We start from the raw sequence: 23,556 nt of genomic DNA, 5'->3' as shown, positions 1-23,556 counted from the left end.
GCCACGTGTAGCTAGGGGCTACTCTATTGGACAGTAAAAGTCTAGAGCAGGGTTGGGAAGCTTTTCGTGTTGGAAGGCCGCATTCATTTAGCTGTAATCAAATAAGGCTGCATTCAACAAATTTCAATCAGATATACTTAAATTATGTACATTATTTTCTAAAAATCTGACTACTATGTACTTAATAATTTCAAAAAATGAAAACTATTTGTTAATTTTAAAGTTAACTAATCTTTTAATGACTTTGTTGTGTCTGCTACAAGCCCCTGATATTCCCAGTCTCCCATCCAAGTATTAACCAGGCCTGACCCTGCGTAAGCTTCTGAGATCAGATGAGATCGGGCACATTCAGGATGGTATGGCCATAGACTAGGTCTGCTTTTTGTTGGAAAACATTAGCCGGGCATAGTGGCGCATGCCTGTAGTCCCAGCTACTCGGGAGGCTGAGACAGGAGGATTGCTTGAGCCCAGGAGTTTGAGGTTGCTGTGAGCTAGGCTGACGCCACGGCACTCTAGCCTGGGCAACAGAGTGAGACTCTGTCTCAAAAAAAAAAAAAAAAATAGTCCTCAATAATGCAGCTGATAAAACCAGAGGCTACATCTAGTATTACTGCTAAGAGATATGCTTCATCAACCAATGTTACACATGTATAAAAATGGTGTACTGTATACTTTATATTTAGTATTGGAGAGTATAATAATGTAAATCCTAAAAGCACAACTATTTTAAGCATAATAAAAGAAAGACCAAAGAACTTCCATATAGACTACTCCAGATAACTTTGCTTCTTTGATACTTGTAGCTTATTGTAATTTTTAAAAAAGAAATTCAAGGTTATTACCATCGTATTATATGAAACAAGCACTTTAACATAGCTAGTTTTTAAAAAATTTAAAAAACCTATGGAGACAGTGATCTTGTTTTTAAAATATGATAGTCCTTTTAGTATAATGTCTTAAGAGTAGGAAAGTTGTCTTTAATCTCTGTTTGGAAGGAAATGTCCACACTTTTCAAATCTTATTATACATTTCCTTTTTTGTTTACATAGGGAACAATATTAATGGTTGTGAGTACAGTAGGGGTCTGCAACAAGAAATGAGTACTTTCAAATAAATTTTGAATGATTTAACAATTTAAGTCATTTCAGGCTCTTGCAGCTGTAGATTCCGTGAATCCCTTGCTTGCTCACGCACAAGGGCATTTGCAATACCAAATATACAGGTTTAGCATTTTTGCCTCGGTAGTGATTGTTTTACATGCACAATGTTTTGGTTGAGATGTTAAATGGTGGACGATTACCGTGGGTGTGAATGTGGGAAGTAATTTTAATTATGTAATTGGTCACAAGGTCTAATATGCAGTAACTATTACTGTTATATTTCACAATGTCTTGTTGCTTTGTATGCATTAACATTAGGATGTAAAGATTGTGTGTCTGTCCAATAAGGAGCCACAGTATTTACATTGACCAATCTAATGTTACTTCTATTTGAAGAAGATGCCATCTAAGATTCTCACAGTTTGAAGTCAATGCCTAGCTTCAAAGTTTCGAAAGTACAGGCAGGCTCTCTTGTTAGGGGCTCATGGTGCTGGTAACTTTAAGTTGAATTCAATGCTTGTTTACCATTCTGAAAATCCTGGGGCCCTTAGGAATTATGCTAAATCTCCTCTGCCTGTGCCCTGTAAATGGAACAACAAAGCCTGGATGACAGCCTGGGTTTACTGAATATTTTAAGCCCACTGTTGAAACCTACTGCACAGGAAAAAAAGATTCCTTTCAAAATAGTACTGCTCATTGACAGTGCACCTGGTCACCCAAGAGCTCTGATGGAGATGGACAGGATGAATGTTGTTTTCATGCCGGCTGACACAGTATCTGTTCTGTAGCCATGGATCAAGAAGCAATATTGACTTTCTAGTTTTATTATTTAAGAAATACACTTAATAAGGTTATAGCTGCCATAGATAGTGATTCCTCTGATGGATCTGGGCAAAGTAAATTGAAAACCTCTGAAAAGGATTCACTATTCTAGCTGCCATAATACTCGTGATTCATAGGAGGTCAAGATATTAACATTAACAAGAGTTTGGAAGAAGTTGATTCCAATCGTCATGGATGACTTAGAGGGGTTCAAAACTTCAGTGGAGGAAGTAACTGCAGATGTGGTAGAAATAGCAAAAGAGCTAGAATTAGAAGTGGAGCCTGAAGATAATGACTGAATTGCTGAAGTCTCATGTTAAAACTTGACTGGATAAGGATTTGCTTCTTATGGATAAGCAAAGAAAGTGGTTTCTTAAGGGGGAATCTATTCCTGGATCTCTATGAATCTGATTACTCCTGCCTGGTAAAGATGCTGTGAACACTGTTGAAATGACAACAAAGGATTTAGAATAATTACATAAACTTAGTTTGATAAAGCAGCAGCAGGATTTGCAAGGACTGACTCCGAGTTTGAAAGAAGTTCTACTGCAGGTAAAATGCTACCAAATAGCATCACATCACATGCTACAGAGAAATCTTTCTTGAAAGGAAGAGTCAATTGATGCAGCAAACTTCATTACTGTATTATTTTTAAAAATTGCCACAGCCACCCCAACCCTTCAGCAGTCACCACCATCAATATCAAGATCTCCACCAACAACAAGATTATGACTTGCTGAAGGCTAAGATAATCATTAGTATTTTTAAACAATAAAGTATTTTTTAATTAGAATATATACGCTTTTTTTTTAGACATACCGCTACTGCACCCCTAACAGACTGTCATACAGTGTAAAGGTAACTTTTATATGCACTGGGAAACCAAAAAATTTGTGTGACTTGCTTTATTGTGACATTCACTTTACCGTGGTGGTCTTGGACAGAACCCACAAGATCTCTGAGGTATGCTAAGCTGCCCTGTTAGTTCACCTGGCCTTCCATCCCAAACCAACGTGTTATTTCCCGTGGCTCCAGTCTATAATCTACAAGCAAAACTTAAGGACAGCAAAAATGTTTATTTGAAAAAATTACTATGTATTGAAAATATACATTAGAAATTGTTACGTACTTCCATAGCATTCCCCTCCCCCACCACAAAAGTAGAAATATCTGCTTACTATGCTAATGCCATAGGTAAATTCAAACAAAAAGTAAATCAGTATCAGTCCCCTTATACATTAGAGCTGGGGGGAGAAAGGTCAACTTCTATCTGCCAATCAATAGGAATTTAACAAGTCCCAATCTTCCACAGCAAGACATACATATTTCTGCTTTGAAGACTGTGAAGAGTTATTCTGTTCTTTCTCTGACTCCTCAAAAGCTCTCTTTTTGCTCTTCTTTGACTCCTGGCTTGAGACAGCTTCACATTTCAACAATGGCCCATGGCAGTCTGGGGCTTTCTCTTTATAGAACTGTAGTTTCTCAGAAGAGTTCATGTAGGTGTCTGCCAGGGGACACTTCACTGGGGCTTCTGCTCGAGCCCGCTTCCCATCTGTAAGAGTGACAGGAGGGAGGGGTGATGAGTTCACTACGCTGGCATGCGATGCCTGCATCAGTCTAGAAGGGTTAGTTACCCCAGGGAAGCGACAAAGGCCCAAACAGAATGATGTCTGCATTGACTGTATGTTATCTTGAGAGCCCTGTGAGGTAGCAGTGGCATGCGGGCTAGCACAGGCTGAAGGCAAAGACTCATACGGGAGTTTGACAGATTTGGATTCAAATCCCAGATCTGCCTCTTCCTAGATAAGTGACCTTGGACAAATGACTTGTCTGAGAGTCAGTTTTCTCATCTTTATAGGGCACAAAAGCTATTCCACAAGGGTGATATGAAGCTAAATGAAATCATGCATACCAAGTGCTAAGCACAATGCTCCACACACACTGAAAGCTCAAAAAATATGGGAGCTGGCCATGGGGGCTCATGCCTGTGATCCCAGCACTTTGGGAGGCCGAGGCAGGAGGATCACTTGAAGCCAGGAGTTTGAGACCAGCAGGGACAACACAGCAAGACCCTGTCTCTACAAAAAAAATTTTAAATTTTTAAAAATGTTAGCTGTTGTTATTCAAAATCTGGACTGGACTCTGTCTTCTAAGAGCCAAATTTGTGGCATAACTCTAGCAAACAGTACAACCTCATTCTATATTTTTGGGTATGTCCTGCATTCTTATTTTGCTACCTTTTGTGTTTCCTTCACTTTGACTTCATCGCTTAATTCCTCTTTTTAAAAAAATTATGGTAAAATATATACAACCTAAAGTTTACCATTTTAACCATTTTTAAGTAAACGATTCACTGGTATTAAGTACATTCACATAGTGGCACAATCATCGCCACCACCATCTATCTCCAGAACTCTTATCATCTTGCAAAACTGAAACTCTGTACCCATTAAACAGTAACTCTCCCCTTCCCCCAAGTCCCTGACGACCATCATTGTATTTTCTCTATGAATTTGACTAGGTACCTTATATAAGAACAATCATACAATATTTCTCCCTTTGTAACTAGCTTATTTCACTTAGCATAATGTCGTCAAGGTTCATCCATGTTGTGGCACATGTCAAAATTTCCTTACTTTTTAAGACTGAAATATATGATACGTACATTCCACACTTTGCTCACCTATTCATCTACTGACGGACATGTGGGGTGCCTCCACCTTTTGGCTACACTTAATTCCTTTTTAATCTTCTGTCTCTATCTTACTTTTGTGCCTCCACAAATATTTTGTAGAACAAGATGGAAAATAAATAAATGATTTTAAAAAGCTATCTTGCTGGTGCTCAAAGCGAAGTGTGAACTTACACTGTAAGCTACACCGAGGGACTGTAAGTCTTTGGTGATCATAACACAGCCAATACTATCATAATTGACTGTCCCACTGACAGAAGACAGGCTAACTGCTTTAAGGGTGCAAACAACCTAAAGGCAAAAACTCCAAAGAAAATGGAATTTCTCACAGAAGCGCTGAGCTGCTGTTCGAGGCTCTGAGGCTTCCCGTGGCTTCACAGCTTCCGCAGTCACACGCTCCCACTGCAGAACGATCTGAAACGTCGTGGGAAAGATTTGAATCGCAACAAAATCTCAAGCTTTTAATCTCAAAAGCCTTTCTCTTCTGTATGAAACTTAAATTGAAGGTAAAAAATATATAAATAAACAAAGCCTTTCTCATTCCCCCTTGCTCCTTTCCATGAACACAAACCCTTGTGGTAAATTTTACTTCAGATGACTGGCGACAGGACAAGAATGGAGTCAAGCCTCCGTTTTCTGTTCTCACGCAGGAGCTGAGTCAGAATACAAACATGTTGGCGATGCGCATCTGAATGACTCAGGACAATCTAAGAAGCTGACTCCCCATTTTCATCTTTATTCCAAGCCAGAAATAAACTGCATATCCTTAAACTAAATACCAAAACTTAAAACCTTAGTCTTAGTACTTTTTATACATTCCTAGACTCTCTCTTATGCCTTAAAATATGCCAACTATAACTCAAACTCATATGTGTGTAAGATGCCCATGTTTCCATACTTTCACATTACTTCATGATCAGCTTCCACTTTTATATTGTTACAAATGTATTTTATTGTAAGCTAATATAAGTACTTTTAGAAAACTGGCTGAGTTTAACAATAAAGAAAAAAAGCAAATGATCATTTCAATATACCACGAGTAACAAGAACTTTAAATTTAGTATTTCTTATGTGGTATGCAATGAAATGATGATAAAGAAAGTCAAGAGGCCTGGTGCAGTGGCTCATGACTGTAATCCCAGCATTTTGGGAGGCCAAGGCAGAAGGATGGCATAAGGCCAGGAGTTTGAGACCAACCTGAGCAACAGTGAGACCCTGTCTCTACTAAAAAATACAAAAATTAACCAGACGTGGTGGCACACTCCTTTAAGTCCCAGCTACTCAGGAGGCTGAGGCAGGAGGATCGCTTGAGCCCAGGAGTTTGAGGCTGCAGTGAGCTGTGATTGGGCCACTGCACTCCTGCACTCTAACCCAGGCAACAGACTGAGACCCTGTCTCAAAGAGAAAAAAAAAAAGTCAAGAAAAACATTTTCAGGACACAGGCAGTACAACACAGAGTTTAATAATATAGTTCCAAGCCTGAGCAAGAGTAAGACCTTGTCTCCACAAAAAAACAAAAACAGAAAAATTAGCTGGATGTGGTGGCACAAGCCTGTAGTCCCAGCTACTTGGGAGACTGAGGCAGGAGGATCGCTGGAGCCCAGGAGTTGGAGGTTGCAGTGAGCTATCATGATGCCACTGTACTCTAGCCAGGGCAACAAAGCGACACCCTGTCTCAAAAAAAAAAAAAAAAAAAAATATATAGTTCCAGAGTTAGCACCACCACTTACTAGCCAGGGGACCCTTTCTCAGTCTCAATTTCTTCATCTGTAAAATAAAGATTAATGATAGTACATATTCTAATAAGGGTGTGGTAAGGATTAAATGAGATAACATACATAGAGGATTTAGCACAGTGTCTGACATACAGAAACACTTAATAAATATTAGTTGCCATCTGCTCTATGATAATTTCCTGGTTATGGAAAATAGGGAAAGATCTAAGAGAGGGCCAAGATGGATCGACTGAATCTGTTAACTCAGCGGGCAATAGAGAAAATTGTGCTTCCACCAACAGAGGTAAGAACGTCAATAAGAGCTGTTTGCGGGTGCGGAAGAAGAAAATGAGTTTGGTTCTGGACACACTGAATTTGAGTTGCCAGGCAGAAATTTATGAACGATATTTGGGAATGGATCTAGTGTGTGAGAGAAGTAAGGCAGAAGAGTCATCCTCGCAGTAACAGTTAAAGCCCTGAGAACATTTAGTGTCACTGGGCAAGTGGGTGGAGGTGGGAGAGGAGAGGAGAGGAGGCAGGAGGACTCGGTCACAGCCCGAGGGAGAGTGAGAAAGAGAGAGGCCGGGAGAGAAAACTCCTAAGGCATAACCCTTTACACCAGATGCTGCAGAACACCAAGAACGGTGAAGAATAAGATCACTTGCTACCTTCAAGAGCACACTTTCAGCAGAGCGGTAGAGGCCAGAACTAGACTGCAAGGGATTAAGAACTGAGTAGGCACTGAGGAGGTGAGCCAGAGAAGAATGGCAAACAACGCAGAGTCACACTGGGGGATGGAGAACACCTTAGAATAAGGATAGTGTATGTTTGTACACAGAAAGAAAACAGCCAACAGAGGGCGACACTGAAGATGTGGTGGTGGAGCAATAGCGGGAAATAAGCAATAATTGTTAGTAAGTATCACAGAGGAAGCTGCAGATCTTAGGGACCAGAAGTGAAAAAAAAGGAAAAAGAAAAACAAAGAGCTTGTCAGTGGAATAAAATGGCGTACGTGTTCCCCTCAGGAGGGAAGTGGAATATGATGGAAGAAATGGAGAAATTTTGAGACAGAGACAGGGAAGTAAGCGGACCCGTTAGATGGCCTCATTCTTCTGCATCACCTGATGAGAATGAGGGCAGGAGAGTGGGTGAGCCTGAAACAGTGATGAACAGCCTGAAACAGTGATGCTGCAGTAAGGGATCAGTAAGAAACAGGTAAAGCAATGCTGCCAAGTCCTCAGGGGCCCAGCTGAAGTTGAGTGACAGGAAGCTGCACTGGCCCAACCAACTTACTCTCAGGCCAGGCTGCTACCTGATCATTACCAAGCCCTGCAAGAGAGGTTCTGGTTTCTGCATTTTAAGGATGAAGAAACAGAGACTCAAGGTTGCCTTAGGTCATACAGCTACTGGGTTATTGAGCCGGGATCCAAGCTCAGGTCTCTGACTCTACAGCTTATGCTCTTTCCACCATGTTACCTGCTATCAAACTGCATTAAGCCTTTGCATGACCGTCCTACACCTGCCCCAAAGTCCACTGGATGCATCTAGGACTCATCTAGCACTATAAACTTTGGCAATGCACTGAGATAATTATTTCATCATGTATATTCTGGACCAAGCTCAAAGTGCTTCTGAACACTGACTCACCAGTCTCCCTTCTTGCTTACCTATAAGTGAGGTGATGCTACAATCAGGCAGTTGGACAGGTCCACCAACATGCATTATGGCTTGGAGCCAAGGAGGGACCCATGACAAAATAGTTTGGTGGGTCCTCTAGGCCCCTCCACCAAGAAACACTGACTAAAAGTGTCTGAAGAAGAAAGGCACCAGCCACAGGCAAGCTGGCATTTACTTGCGCTACTACTTGGTTACTTTCTGACTTCCTACATAAGTCTGTATTTACTGAGTAGAGAAAGACCATTATGAAGACACAATAAAGTCAGAGCAAAGTTCTCTCACTGGTAAGACTCAGTGAGAGAAGGACAAAAAAGACATTTCCTCACCAAGGCTCTGGGAGGTAAGAAATTTGCCCAAAAGAAAGGGAACAGTCAGATTTGAATCATTTATGTGATGCCAGAATTTATTCTCTCTCTAGTATACACACACTACTAAGAGAAGCTGTTCTTCTGAAGTTAGGTTAGACTGCTTTTTTGCATCGCAAGCCAGCATTCACTTATTTTCTGAGGCATTTGTAAATGGCATTTTCTCCTAGGTCCAGGAAGGATGATGCAAAACCTAGTGACCAGAGCATGAGATGTCAGGGCTGGCATCCAACACCAATTAATACATGTATCAGTTATAACCCATCAGTGTTTCCGATTTGACATGAAAATGACAATTCAGCTGAGGGTTAACGTTTGTTCAACGTGTTAGATGAGACACTTGGAATTAAAATGAAAAGCTGTATTAACCGTAGGGGAGAAAAGTCAGGAGTACCTGGTCAGCCCAGCCTTCTGTCTTGCAGTTACTATGATCAAATTCCTTCAAAGGCACTTTGGAGTGAACAAGGCCTATGTGGGTCTGGAGCTTGTGCTTGACGGCTTTGATGTCCTAGTGAGGGAGAGACAGACCAGAAATGGGAACACGTTTGGCCAATTCTTACTTGCTTTCAGCAGCAAATAAAGACCATCATAAACACCAGCCCTTTTTAAACACCAATTAGCAGAAGCAAAGTATCAAATTGTTGAGTATGGAAAAATGAGAGAAAGAACTAAAAGTCTTACCTTGAGTCCAGTCCCAGAGATATCTAAGCAGTTGAGTTTTCTAAAAGAAAAGAGGTATCCAATTCCTGCATCTGTGATCTCAGGGTTACCTAGACACCAAAAACAAGGCAACATTCTGTCGTAATGTAACTGTTCCTAAAATGACCACTGTAAACAAGCTCACAAAAAAGTCCAGGCAATAGCAAACTATAAAATATTGGGTGGGCAAACTTTTCAGAATAAATGAAATATAGGGGTCTCATTTTTCCTATTTGTAATAAAAAGGAGCCACGCTAGATGGTCCTTAAGATCCTCTTCAGCCTTGATTTTCTGCGAGTTGGGAGTAAGCAGAAAATTTAACAAACCAGGTAGTTATCCCAAAGGGTTTAATTTGGAACCACATGAGAACACATATTAAGCCTGTATTAAAATGGCTCATTATACTTTATTCATGACCATTTCACATCCAAAGTAAAAGCATTTATTTATTTTAAAAAGATTTTCAAGGGTACTTAGACACAGAGACTATCACTACTCTTACTAACTTGCATTTTCTTCAGAATCCTTTCTTATATATTACCTTCTCACATCAGAGAGTGCTGCATTTAGCATTGAGACCTCAAGGCTACAAGCACAGTGCCTGGCACATTGTAGATGCTCAAAAAATATCTGTTAAATTAATATACTTCCCTGGGAGGGAGGGAGGGCATTCATTATTATCCTCATTTTACAGAGGCCAAAACCAAAGCTCAGAGAGGTTAAATAACTTGTCTAAGGGTAAACAGCTAAAACTAAAACTTGCAGAGCACGGAGGATCTTCTGACTTCAAGTCTCTGCTCCTTCTATTCTTTTGGCACCATATCACCCTGCCATACATTCAATGGATGCTCAGTTAAATCAGAAATGATCTGTCAACTTCCTATGTTGGAGTCAGTATCTGGTTAATCCTGGGTAAGTTATCATAATTGTGGATTCATCCAGCTTTTCATCAGGCAAATACTGATAAAAAGGGCCTAGATAACCGACACCCTGGATCAAAGACTCAAAGAAGTAAACATGAGCCAAATGTCCCTCATGCATGTTATAAAGATGATGAAAGGCTGCCCTTGTCTGCACATAGCGAGTAGCATGGATGAATCACTAGGGCTTTTCCTACCCTAAAGAGGTGGCAGTGTGTTGGAAAAGGCATTTGGCCAGGGGTCAAGAGCCTCTGGCTTTAGTCCTGCTCTGCCAGTAACTTTTTTCTATGGCACTTAGGAAAAGTCACCTTTCCTTTATCACCTCTAAAATGATGGGGAAGAGCTAGGCTATCTCTAAGGCCATTCTTCCAAAGTTAATCTTCAAATTTCTTTCTTTTCTTGTCTCTTTTTTTTTTTTTTTTAACAGGGTCTCACCCTGTCTCCTAGGCTGGAGCACAGTACTACCATCACAGCTCACAGCAACCTCAACTCCTGAGCTCAAGTAATCGTCCTGCCTCAGCCTCCCGAGTAGCTAAGACTACCGGCATGCGCCACCATACCTGGCAAATTTTTTAATTTTTTGTAGAGAAAGGGTCTTGCTATGTTGCCCAGACTGGTCTCAAACTTCTGGCCTCAGGCAATCCTCCCATCTCAGCCTCCCAAAGTGCTGGAATTACAGGAATGAGGCACTATGTCCTGCCTATCTTATAATTTCTAATAAAACTTACATGATAAGTCTAATAATGTTAGATTTTCAAGGCCTCTTTTCATCACTCGAACTGGTGCTGTCATTTTCCGTACTCCGGCATCAGATAAACAATTATCCTTCAGGTGGAGTTGAGTTACACTAAGGAAACAAAGTCCATATGTAAATTAAAGAGAGTTTGAGAAAATGTAGATATGAGAATATGCTTTGAAATTTTTCAGTTAAAAATATCAGATGTTCTCTATACCCTGCTATTTCACACCCAATACATTTAACAGAGTTAAAGATCTTTTGGTGCTTCAGTTACCAAGTGAGGGTTAGAGATCAAAGGGTCATGTAGTACTAACCTCAGCTGGCAGAGGGCACTAAAGGTAAATGGTTGAATGAGGTAAACAGGGACTTACACTAGGCATAAATATACCTTGTTTAACACAAAAGCTGCATTTCGGACAAATTATGTGAAAAACATTCCAAGTGTGTCAGGAAAGTCTGCTAAAGAACTCCTTTTATAAAACAAACAATCCTCTAAAACAGCTTCATAAATCTAGATTTTCAGATTGGGTTTATAAGGTATACCCATAACCCAGTCCATCCAGGTAACCTGAAACTGATGTATTAATATGCTCCACTCTCTTTCACAGAAGAAATCTGAAGCTTGGTGCTAACTAACCTCACACAAAAATACCTCTTTAAGGGGCAGGATGTAGGTTTTGCCATCGGAAGCAGGCCTCAGATAGCAGGTCAGACCCAGGTCTGTAATGCTGTTACCCTTCTGGGTGTGTATGAACCACAGAGGAGTCCATCTGGCTCCTCTCTGCTGGCCAGACTGAGTAACGTGAGATCAGCCAGACCATTTGTGAGTGGTATGAACTGGGACATTTCTCTATATCACGGTTCTTGAAAATAATTTATTTGGCTGTCTTTAACAGTTCATTTTCTTTATAGTAATAGCTCACTGATAGTTCACATAGCAAATAATGATTGTGGGAAATGGCTTCTCATCTCTTACTAGAATAAACTAGGACTGGACAAATAAAGGACAATTATTTTCAACCCAGGTACCTTCAAGTAACATGTTAAAATAAAGGTTATTTAGAAAAAAGAGCCAACTGACTGACTTTCCTAAGGGTTGTCCAGTCTATATTGCTTGTACCAAGTAAATAGAGAATGAAAATGTTTTAGAAAAAATAATTAGGAAATAATCATTGGAATAGGAGGGAATCAGCACTCAAGATGATCCCATTGGATCATCCTTTAAAAAAATAATAAAACAATTTATGCACAAGTGTTGGCAGTCAGTACCTAGAAAGGGCCTCATTGGTGAGATGTTCTAAAAGTTCATGCTCATCTCCAAGCTTGCAACAGGAAAGATCCAGGCACGTCAGCTCCCGGAAAGACTTAATCTCCTCAAGTTTTTCTGAAATCACCAGATACCTGTGGAGGATGGAGAACAATCAACAGATTTTCTTTTCCTTCTTTTAAAACAGTATCATTCATGGTTTTGTGCCATAGTCAACATCCCATCATGCCATCAGGGCATAGTACTAGGTAATAAGCAGACTTCACTGATTACTATCTGGGCACAGGTTGGATTTTTTAAATTAGTAAATGCCTTGACCATCTTTTTACATGATGGTGGAATAAAAATTTTGAATAAATAAATAAAAGTATATGAGCAAAGGCAAGTCACAAGAGAAAACATCTGCTCTGTTATTAGACAGACAGACCTTGGTGTTAGTGTTGGGACTTTATCTGAGAATTACCAAAATTAAAGATACTCAAAATTTTAATCAATCATCCTTTTAAAGTTGCTTTTTATCTAATGCTCATTATCTAGTGATTTGAAAACGGAAATAAGGCCAAGAACTCTGAGCTCTAGTCTGCACATCTCCAAGAACATACCAAGAGATATTTGGCAGATTACATTTTATCTTTTCTACTCACTTGCCCACTCTACTGTGTCTTTATCCTGCTAATTTTGTTCCAAAAGTATGTGTAGCATGACTGCTATGAGGACTTGCTCTAATCTAGATGGTTATTAAGACAAACCCTGAGCTCAAGCAGCTTAATTACACTGGAGCACCTTGCCAAATTGTTATCAGGAAGCATCAGGGAGGGCTCTGGAAAGAAAAAGGAGATGAAAACGGCATTCTACAGCCCAGGCTGGAGCTCCACCCTGCTTCATAGTTGTTCATCTATTTCAGATGAGGTCAGTGCGAAGAAATGAAAGGGATTAGGTATCACAGGAAACAGAGGAGGGGATCCTAAGAGGATAGGGAAATTGACTTGTGGTAACAACATGCCTTTCTCATCCACTTTCCTCTTGGATGTCGAGAGGTTTCCACAGCTAGAAGGTATGCTAGGATTGGTGGGGTTATATTAAATACTTAAAAGAATTCACATCTCTCTTCCATCAGCAGGATCATAACTGCCAAAAACAAGATGGAATAAGCAGAGGGCAAGAGAGAAGTTAGATGTCTCTTCTTCCCACTTCCAACCACAGTAAGATGTACTCAAACTAATCACTGGGCTGACTGCTAGGTACAGATGGCTTGAGGCACTGACATGCCTTTTAAACTGTGGAGCCTAAGCTGCCTGGAGACTGTGCTCAGCTGGCTACACAAATGAGCCTTATTTACTCAGATGTATTTTAATTGCACTGTAAATAAGCCTGCTGTTTTCCATCTTCCAATCAGAGTTGAAGTGTGTTAATGGGGATTTAGGGGATTACTGGCAATCAGAGAAAACACACATCCTTTGATCAATTAACCAAAAGATTTTTAGTAATTCTGAAACAAGAGTTCTCTGTGAAGGACATAACACTGTAAATTGATTAAGAAACATTACAATCTCAAGGCTGAGGAACCAACATGCTAGGCCACAGACATTACTAGATGCTAATCTAGGACATAATCAAAGCTCTAGGTTCTTACTTAAAACTAACTAGTCTTCCGATGTGCCCCTTAAAAGGTTCAGAACATTACAGTGGAGAAACAATAGAAGGAGCACAGACATTTTAGTGCCAGACAGACCTGAGTTCGGATTCTAACAGCCCTAATTACTTGTGTGATTCTAAGAAAGTTACTTAATCTTTCTGAGCCTCAATTTCTCCAGCTACAAAATGGAATCGTTTATTTCTTTTAATGATTATTAAGAAAAATAGACAAAATATTTTAAAAGTACATGGTATCTTATAGGCCCTCATCAAATGGTAGCTAATATTATTACTTCAGTAACACAGGGTGATATTTTAAGGAAAACACACTTGCCTCCCTGTGACCACCAATGAGATTAAAAATCACTGACGTTTCAACACAAGAGAGGAGAGAGTTTGTAAGGTTGGAATCCAATTGCAAAGATGCTGGCTTCTGGAAGGCAGCTTTGTGACCCAACCCCAACATAACAAGTGCCTGTATCCACCCAATTATCTTATTTTAATTTATTTTCTCAAGCTCACTCACTTTGACCTGAACGCTTTGTGCTGATGAAACTTCTGTTGCTGCATCTTCAGCCCTGGATTGCAAATGCAACCCCAAATCTCCTGCTCTCTATTTTCCTTTAAGGATTCTAAAGGAGAAGAGAGGTTTTTGATCACAAGTGAAAGTCCTACTCATATCTGAATGAGACAGTGAAGTCTGGAATTGCTGCATTAAAATATGGGCAAAAAGATTATGTTAAAAATGTTTTATATTTTCTGATTATTAGTGCAATACATATTCATCACAGGAAAAATTAAGAAAATATGGAAAAGTATAAAGAACATAAAACCAATTTCAATCCCACCATCTAGACATTTTGGTGGGTTTCTTTTTTCTTTCTATATATTCAATACTTATATAAAATATCTATTTCTTGCAACATTAATAGTTATATAATATTTCATCCTATGAATACACCATAATTTGCTTAACCAATTCCCTATTGTTGAACATTTAGTTTTCAGATTTTCACTAGTACCACAAACAGAACTACAATGAACATCTTTATGTAAAAATATTTGTTCCAATCTCTGATTAGAGCTTAGAACAGATTCTTAATAAGTGGAATTAATGGGTCAAACAAATGGTATGGATTTTTTTTTTCTTTTCCTCATCGTCTATGCGATGGGAGGGTATGGAAGTTTTTAAAGTTCTTAATACACATTGCCAAACTGCTTTCCAGAATTGCTACACTGGGCTGGGCGCAGTGGCTCACACCTATAATCCTAGTACTCTGGGAGGTCGAGGCATGAGAATTGCTTGAGGCCAGGAGTTTGAGACCAACCTGAGCAAGAGCGAGACACTGTCTCTAGTAAAAATAGAAAAATTAGCTGGCTGTCATGGCACACACCTGTAGTCCCAGCTACTTGGGAGGCTGAGGCAGGAGGATCACCTAAGTCCAGCAGTTTGAGGTTGCAGAGAGCTATGATCATGCCACTGTACTCTGGCCAGACTCTGTCTCAGAAAAAACCCAGAATTGCTACACTAATTTATGTGCTCATCAAATGTGAATGAAAGTACTATTCGCATCACAGTCTGACCAATCTGCCACCACAACAGTATATAGACACCACAAATGGATAAAACAACATTTTCAGTAGTGTGGAAAATACTCAAGCTACAAGTGTAGATGGGTAAAAAACTAGAATAAAAGTTGTAGCAAGTCTATATTCCCAAATGTATAAAAATATATATTTGAAAATGATTACCATGGTGGGATTGTGAACTTTTTTAATATTACAGTTTCATATATTTCCCAAAAAGTATTGCTTTTATAAAATAATTTTAAAACAAGGTATACAACATAATTCTATTTTTCCACTGTTCTAATTTTTCTACAATGAACATAAATAACTTGGAATAAAAAAAAGAGTAAAATGTATTTTAAATGTATGAGCTACAATGAAATATTGCTTGACTTTTTCATTTAGGCAAGGTAATTTTTTTCCTTTCCACTGGCAGCAGCCCCAAGCCCAGCCATGACTGAGACCACAGCAGAGAGAGCTTTCTCTGTGGCAAACAAGGTGTCTGCTCAGCTTGTAAGTCCAAGGTTCTATTCTTTTCTGGATGTGTTTATTATGTCTTTTCTTTTTAAAGTATAATATCTGGCCTGGGGTGAAACCACTAATCCTATAAGCTGATTAAATAAAGATTATTGTTTCTTTATTTTTATATATATTTTTTAAGACAGGGTCTTGCTCTCTTGCCCAGGCTGGAGTACAACAGCATCATCACAGCTCACTGCAACCTCAAACTCCTGGGCTCAAGCAATCCTTCCTCCTCAGCCTCCTGAGTAGCTGGGGCTACAGTCCACTTGCCACCACTCCCAGCTAATTTTTCCATTTTTTTATAGAGACCGGGTTTCACTGTATTGCCCCGGCTGGTCTCAAACTCCTGGCCTTAAGCGATCCTCCTGCCTCAGCCTCCTGAATAGCTGGGACTACAAGCATTAGCCATCCTGGCTGGCTACTTTTTCTATTTTTTGTAAAGATGCGGTCCCATTATTATTTCTTTATTTTTTTAAGAATATGAGCTTAGCTTATGTTTTCTGATATGACTTTCTCTTCTATTATATACTTTTATTTAGCCTCATTTTAATGGTCATATTGATTGTGCATCTTAATAGTAAGCTGCCTTTCACAGTTTCTAATCACAAAAAAGTTCACATAGTGGTATACTATAAAGCTATTTTAAAAACTTAACAAGTATTAATGATAAATGATTTTCAAATTATGTGAAGAAAGCAAGGTACGTAATAGTGTAGGCAGTGTGCTGCCATTCATATAACAAAGGAGAGCCATATAAGCATGTATGTGTACAGAATATCTCTGGAATGATATAAAAGACATTATTAACAGAAGTTGGCCTCTGGGGAGAGGAAATAGGAGATGAGACGGGAGGGAGGCCTATGTTTCACTTTATACCCTTTGGTGTTTTTGTGTGTGAATTGTCTGCCACACACATTTTTATTACTTTTTTGTAAGTTTTTTAAAATTAGATGTTTTGAAAGTCTTTTTACACAATGGTGAAATAAAAATTTTAAATAAATAAGTAAAAGTATATGAGCAAAGGCAAGTCACAAGAGAAAACATCTGGGTGAGGAGGGGGAAGAAAGACAGTGATTTTTCTCAAAATGGCCTCAAAATATTCTTATTTAAAGTGCTGTTAGATGGGGGAGAGCCCACTAAGCCCCAGAGCTTGACAGAATTAACACCCAATGAAATAAAATACTCAATGTCCTAATCAGAACACTCACCTGTTTCGCAAACACAAGGAGCAAAGCACCAGACTTCCATAGGCCTCAGTGAATTTCTGTAAGGCCCTGAGCCCTGCACCTGGCTCTGTGAATTTCTGTCTGGCTTCAGCAGCAGAGAACAGCTTTTCAGCAATCTGCTCAGGAAAGCCAATAAGGGAATCAATGTGATCAACATTGTCAGAGATGAAGCCCAGGACAAGGCTGAAGAGGGATTTGGCGGAGTACCGAAGATTCCCCTCCCGGGTATATGTGAAGATGAAATGATCAGTCTTCTCTTTCTGTGCAGTATCATCTTCCCTGTTCATGCAAAGCTCCACAGAAAAGCCTTTGGGAAACAGTCTGAAAGGCCTTGGCTTCTGCAGGCCACTCCTGACGCCATCCAGAGCCAGATTGACCATGTGCAGCTGCCCATTTTCCCGCACGTAGATGGGCCCTGGGTCCAGGTGGTTTTCTGAGTTGAGGTAGTAAGACATTGCCTTGGTTGTGACTGTAAAGGCAAGGCATGGGAAAGTAAATCCAATTAAAATGCCATTTGTAAAATGTAACTTCATCTTGCTGTGCCCAGAGGTTTCTGAGCCTACCAGGCAGGCCCCATGGCTGGTTTGAGGGAAACAAAGCTCAGCAGTCACCTGGGAACTGTGACATTTGAGGTCCCCTCTATTGCCTCTCCTGGAATACCCCTTTCTACCCTCCCCTTTTCATGTCTACCTGGTGATCTACTCATGTTTCAAAACCCAGCTCAAATCTCATCTTTAAAATTCACCAGGAGGAAGTTATCAGACATGCAACAAAGATTCATCTACAAATAAATTCATGGCAGCAGTTTATATTAGCAAAACAATTAGAAACAACCTAAATGTCCAACAACTGCGGTGTTATTAACTAAGTTATGATATATCCATACCATAAAATGTTATGAAGCCATTAAAATTGTAGAATTTTTAAAAAAAATATTTATACACAGAAAAAAGACTAGAAATATACTAGCACAGAGACTGAATTTTTTTTAAGACAGTTAAGAAAAAGACTAGAAAGAAATAACTCCCTTGTTAGCTTGGCACCTTCCCCACATTTCTTTGTTGCACTTGGCTCACTGTTCTGCTATTGATTTGTTTCTGGGTCTGCTCTGAGATCCTTGAGAGGAGGCACCATGTTTAATTCAACCGGACTCTATAATACACTGCTCTGGCATGTTACAGTCCCTGAGCAGACATTTGTGGAACTAAAGTTTACTTGTTTGCTATGCCTTACATAGACCACAAACAACAGGATTTTTTGGATCTACAGATAAAGACCTCCATCACAAGAGCCAAATAAAAGCTATTCTAGTCATTGGAAGCATCACATCTACTAAGATTCTATTAGGGTACTTTCAAAGTAAGGCAAAAAATAAAACCGATGGGTATTTATGCAATCAAATGGGCAACATCTGCCTAAGAAGTAACTGGAATAAATAACTGTTTTCCTGAATAACAGTGAGATTTCAAAATACATGAGAAATTGCTGCTAAATAAAATGAAGATATTTGATTATCACTTCTACAATTTAAAGGGAAAAGAAAGGTAAAATTTAATATAATATAGGCCTGATATTATCCCCGAAAGACTTTGAGTTTTAGAGTGAACCAACTCAGCTTCTTCTGCATAAATGCAGGGCCACAACGTGGCCCTGAAGCCACTTACAAGTGTCAGCAAACAAGTAAGTCAGTGATCAAAAATGCTGAGTCTCTGGAGATCAATGATCCTGTTTATGGGAATCAGTACTATCCGTGTTTCTTTCAAGGATAACTGTGTATAAAAGTACATCAGAAAAGAGGGCCCTGCCTAGCCGTAGAGCCTCACTCTTTCCTGCTCATCTCCTTCTGCCCTACTCTCTGGCCATGCCATTCTACCTGGGTATATTGGCCATGTTCTCTTGTCCTACTGGCCTTTGCTCATTCTGCTCGCTTGGGCTAGAATAACCTTCTTTGCCTCCCTGACCTAGCTAATTCCTACTCATCATTAACACTCAGCTCAACCATCATCCCTCTCCTGGGAAATCTCCCTAATCCCTGCACCAGTGCATGCCTGAATGGTTTTCCCAGAGTACCCAGTGTCTTCTTCTACATAGCACTTAGCATCATGTATTATGTCTGTTTATTTGTTAATGTACCCACAGCTGTGACTTTTTGAAGGCAAGGCACTTATTTAATTCATCTCTCTTTCCCAGGCAGAACATACTGCCTAGTACTGAATAAGCCCTCAAAAGATACTTGCTGAACTGAATGAGAGAAGGTTGAGACCTCAAAGGGACAGACTTAGTCCTCTGAGTTGCAGGGCCTGCTGATACTGTCGCTAGGAGCCAGCTCCTCTTCCAGGCAACAGCTGCAGGCTCCTCCCCCACTTGCCAGACCCTTCTGCAGGTGGTGGAAGCAAAGCAGATGATGGGAGTACATTGCTACTGGTACTACCAGGGTAGTTGGGAGGGAACTAAACTGAAAACCAGAAAAAAAAAATCCTGTCACAGTGCCAGCTCTTACAACCCACACTCTTCCCTAGCCAGCATTCACAGTGCCTGCTAAGAAGACGTCTCACTTATTCTAAGCTCTTCTTCCATCTAGCCCCGTCAAACCTTAATCTTGATGAGAAGATAAAGCAGATTTTCTTTTGTCTTTATCTCTGTAATTGGACATTTAGAGCCCTACTCTACCTGTAGATCAGAAAGCAATGACTTGATTTTAATTGTAAAAAGGCAAATTGTATTATAATGGATCAATACACTGTGAACTCTCTGAACAATGAATAGGGTCTGCCCACTTGTATTACCTCTAACTCTTACACCTACTAGTCCTTCCACAAAACTCTGGAGTAAAGTAGACAAATGGATGATGGAGGGAGGGAGGGATGAATGACCACTTCAGATGAAAATTAGAAAAGTCTGATTCCATCCAGCAGAGGGCACAAGCAGCTTGGGACAGGGTAAGAATGCTAACTCAGGCTCCTCAAAATCCTGGCAGCTTTGGCTTCCAGGGATCATTTTCAAAAACAGGTACAGTTCTGGCTATATTTTATCTTTGGATTACTCATCAAATATTATTTCTCTTTTTAAATGATGAAAAAAGTCCAATTTCCTGAAGAGCAAACCCACATCAATTGTCCAGAAGCCATTGGAGGAACTGACTTTGGTTCAGGGAATCCTGGTGACCTTTGATTTCTACTACTAAATTTACACATCTTGCATTCTCCCAATAAAGAGCTTCCTGAGAGTCTGCGAGGAACTATAAAATGATAAAAGAATTAAATTAATGTTTAGGCCGGACATGGTGGCTCACACCTGTAATCCTAGCACTTTGGGAAGCCAAGGTGGAGGATTGCTTGAACTCAGAGGTTCAAGACCAGCCTGAGCAAGAGCAGATCCCTGTCTCTACAAAAAAAAAAAAAATTAAATATTAAAAAAAAATTTTAAATAAAAATAAATTAATGTTTTTTTTTTTTTTTTTTTTTTTTTTTGTTGAGACAGAGTCTCACTTTGTTGCCCAGGCTAGAGTGAGTGCCGTGGCGTCAGCTTAGCTCACAGCAACCTCAAACTCCTGGGCTCAAGCGATCCTACTGCCTCAGCCTCCCGAGTAGCTGGGACTACAGGCATGCGCCACTATGCCCGGCTAATTTTTTCTATATAGATTTTTTTAGGTGTCCATTTAATGTCTTTCTATTTTTAGTAGAGACGGGGTCTCGCTCAGGCTGGTCTCGAACTCCTGACCTTGAGCAATCCACCCGCCTCGGCCTCCCAGAGTGCTAGGATTACAGGCGTGAGCCACCGCGCCCGGCCATAAATTAATGTTTAAACCTTCAAGGCTAAGGACTATAAAGGGAAGAGAATTCTACAAAAAGCTTGTTGTGTACTTGGCTTCATTTGCCCCTGGCTGTTGTTCAGGGTGGTCTATTATAAATGCACCCTGTCAGGAGACAGGGCCTGTTCTAAACCATGGTAAAAACCCCATCCAAACTCGAAAATTAAAATAATTAGTATCTGCAAGAATAACAACATCTAGGTTAGATCTCTAGTAGCTATATTATATATTAGATCAACAGAGTAACAGAACATTCTGATAGTCTCCCAGCCCGCTACAGAGGGGCCCACTACAGAGAGGCAGCTTTGTAACTCATACATCATAGAAAAACATTACGATAGTGTATTCTATTAATAGTATTTGGTTACCACAAGTGAGCCGAAGTTACCACGAAGCATACCATTTCATCAAAGGAATGAAATATAGGCACATTACATTAAAAACTCAGTTCTCCACAGCCTTCTTGAATAAGAGGGAAGACAAAATAATTGATAACTACACATGACAGTTAAACTGTCTAAAAAGACCTTAAAGCAAGTTTACCAAGCAAAAAGCCTAACTATCCCAGTCAGGTGGATTTTGGCGGGGAGGGGGTAGGCAGCACAAGGTAGCACAGAGTAAAGCTGTGAGCTCCGTCTATGGCTATCTCATGTAAAGAGGAAAAGAAAAACATGCCTAACTTTGGTAAGTAATGATAACAATGCCCTATGAGTAGTAAGTTATAGTAGTGATACTGGAAGTGATGGCTACCATTTATTAAGCACCTACCAGTTGCTAGGTATTATATAAAATGACCTCACGTAATTCTCAACGATCCTATGAGGTCAGTACTGCCATTTAATAGATAAAGAGGCTTAGAGAAATAAAGTAACTTACTCTAGAACAGAGCTAGTAAGAGGCAGAGCCAGAATTCAATCTCAAGGCTGTAGCTCAAAGCTCAAGCTCTTTCCATGGCATGATGTTATCTTTCAAGAATAAAAATATGACATCAGCCTTAAGGATTAAAAAAATGTTAAAAATTAATCTCACCCACCTGTTTGATCCCTCTGGCACTCACTGGTTCAAGCTGGGGGGGTTGGGTGGGGTGGAGAGAGGAGATAAAAAACAGTGGGCATCTGAGGAAAGAGTGGGTGGGAACAGAGCCAGGAGAGTTACAGCGAGGCCTCCCTTCTTTCTTCTGCCAGGGCAAAAATTAGCCATATCCACACACCAGGAAAACATCTGTCAACCGTGGCCTTCATCCCAAAGCTGCAGGCACCCATGGTTTATTTGAAAACGGAGTATTCTTGAGAAAACTTCCAACATTAAAACCTGAACAGAAACTAGTTCTAAACTACCAATAACCAACTAACAATCCACCTTCATTGTTCTGTGTCCCCGCCATTACTCAATTTTCAATTCTCCTCACTACTTCTTTTTTTCCTGTCATTTGCAGGAAAAAAGGGGTATGCCTTCTCTCCCATACCCCTTAATTCCTCAAGCTCCAGAGGTTCGCATCACACCCAGCTCCCTACTTCCCCACAAGAACATGCCAAACTCTCCCCTATCTTGACACTCTTACCAACTCTAGAGCTTCTCACACAAAATCCAATCTCCACCCCAAAAATCCTAACCTCCCTCTCATCTCTCAAACCTCATACACTTCCAATTCTCCCTGCCCCTTCTGAAATGTGGCTCCAGGCCCAATCTCATCTCCACCTGTCTCCCCTTCCTTCCCCACACCACTCCACCCCTCACCATCTATTCTTCCCTTCCTCTCACTCTCGGAGCTTCCCTCTCCTAGGACCCCAATCTCTCCATCCTTTTCCTTGTCTTCTGTTCTCAACCTTTAAAACCCCCTTCCTTCACAATCCACAGCCCCAACTTCTTCCTCCTTGCCCCCAAGACCCCACCCCTTCCCCTATTCCAATCCTAACTCCTTTCCTCCTTGCAACCCTCAGATCCCATTCCCTTTCCCCCTTGCCTGGACAGCAATCCTTCGTCCCTCTCTCAATTCCCACGCAAGCCCCTCCCCGAGTCCACCCAAGCTAACCCTGCTCCCTCTCCCACCCTGGCCGCGAACCCCAATTCTCACACGCCCCTACAGCCTACCCCGGCACCCCGACCCCACCCTTAAACCCATCTCCCACACCCCTGTATCCTGCTCCTCCCACCTCTCCCTCAATCCACCCCCCATCCTGTCTCTCTCATGCTTCCCCTCCCCCACACCCCGTCCCCGCCCCCACAAGCAGCCCCGGGCCCCGAGAGCGGCCCAGCCCGCGGTCGCCACCTACCTGTGCCCCTGCCCGGGGCAGCGAGCGGCAGCTCCTCGGTGGCGGCTCCCTCCTCCCGCAGCGTAGCTGACGCGGGAGCAGCTCGGCACCCGGGGCACAAAGCTAGGGAGGGTGGGACACTGAGAAGGTGGGAGGAGGGAGGGGGCTGGGGGCGACTAGGCGCCGTGGGACCGCGGGACCGGCGGGGGCGGGGGAGGGCCAGGCGGGGGAGGCGCGCGTGCGCCGGGCCGGCATGGGGGCGGGGCCAGGCCTGGGGGCGGGGCCGATCTTAGGGGCGGGGCCGGGCTTTTGGCCCGCGACCTGAGGGCCGAGGGCTTGCAGCCGGCGGAGGTGAGCACTGCGCGTGCGTGCTCGTGAGAGGGCGGTGGGATGGCGCTGAGCTAGGGGAGGGTGGCGGCGCGCGCTCTGGCACTTGCCTGGGGAAAGGCGCTTGGGCGGGGTTGCACCGCTGGGCCAGCGAAGTCGAGGGGAGCAGGAGGGGCGGGGCTACGGGCGGGGCCGGGAGTAGAGGGGTGCGCGCTCCC

General features: G+C 41.4%; 1 protein-coding gene across 1 annotated transcript; it reads right to left on the bottom strand.

The window, feature by feature from the left end:
- Nucleotides 1–2,978: 2,978 nt before the first annotated feature.
- Nucleotides 2,979–23,211, bottom strand: LRRC42 (leucine rich repeat containing 42). Its single transcript, XM_069477967.1, has 8 exons — nt 23,033–23,211; nt 16,931–17,417; nt 11,999–12,130; nt 10,719–10,837; nt 9,053–9,141; nt 8,766–8,879; nt 4,944–5,028; nt 2,979–3,474 (listed from the first exon to the last, which is right to left on the bottom strand). The coding sequence occupies exons 2-8, from the start codon at nt 17,401–17,403 to the stop codon at nt 3,200–3,202; spliced, it is 1,287 nt and encodes a 428-aa protein (XP_069334068.1). The 5' UTR covers nt 17,404–17,417; nt 23,033–23,211; the 3' UTR covers nt 2,979–3,199.
- Nucleotides 23,212–23,556: the final 345 nt, after the last annotated feature.

Source organism: Eulemur rufifrons, chromosome 8 (genome assembly GCF_041146395.1).
Source record: "Eulemur rufifrons isolate Redbay chromosome 8, OSU_ERuf_1, whole genome shotgun sequence".
NCBI lineage: Eukaryota > Metazoa > Chordata > Mammalia > Primates > Lemuridae > Eulemur > Eulemur rufifrons.
Note: the sequence above shows the minus strand (reverse complement) of the source record. Positions and strands in the feature narration are given on the sequence as shown.

What these genes read in the sequence shown, in the direction of transcription:
- LRRC42 (XM_069477967.1), bottom strand. Translation starts at nt 17,403, where the DNA reads ATGTCTTACTACCTCAACTCAGAAAACCACCTGGACCCAGGGCCCATC. An exon ending in TCTCTGGGACTGGACTCAAG is followed by an intron (nt 8,880 to 9,052) that starts GTAAGACTTTTA and finishes CTCCCTCACTAG; the next exon opens with GACATCAAAGCCGTCAAGCA. An exon ending in CAGAAGGCTGGGCTGACCAG is followed by an intron (nt 5,029 to 8,765) that starts GTACTCCTGACT and finishes ACGACGTTTCAG; the next exon opens with ATCGTTCTGCAGTGGGAGCG.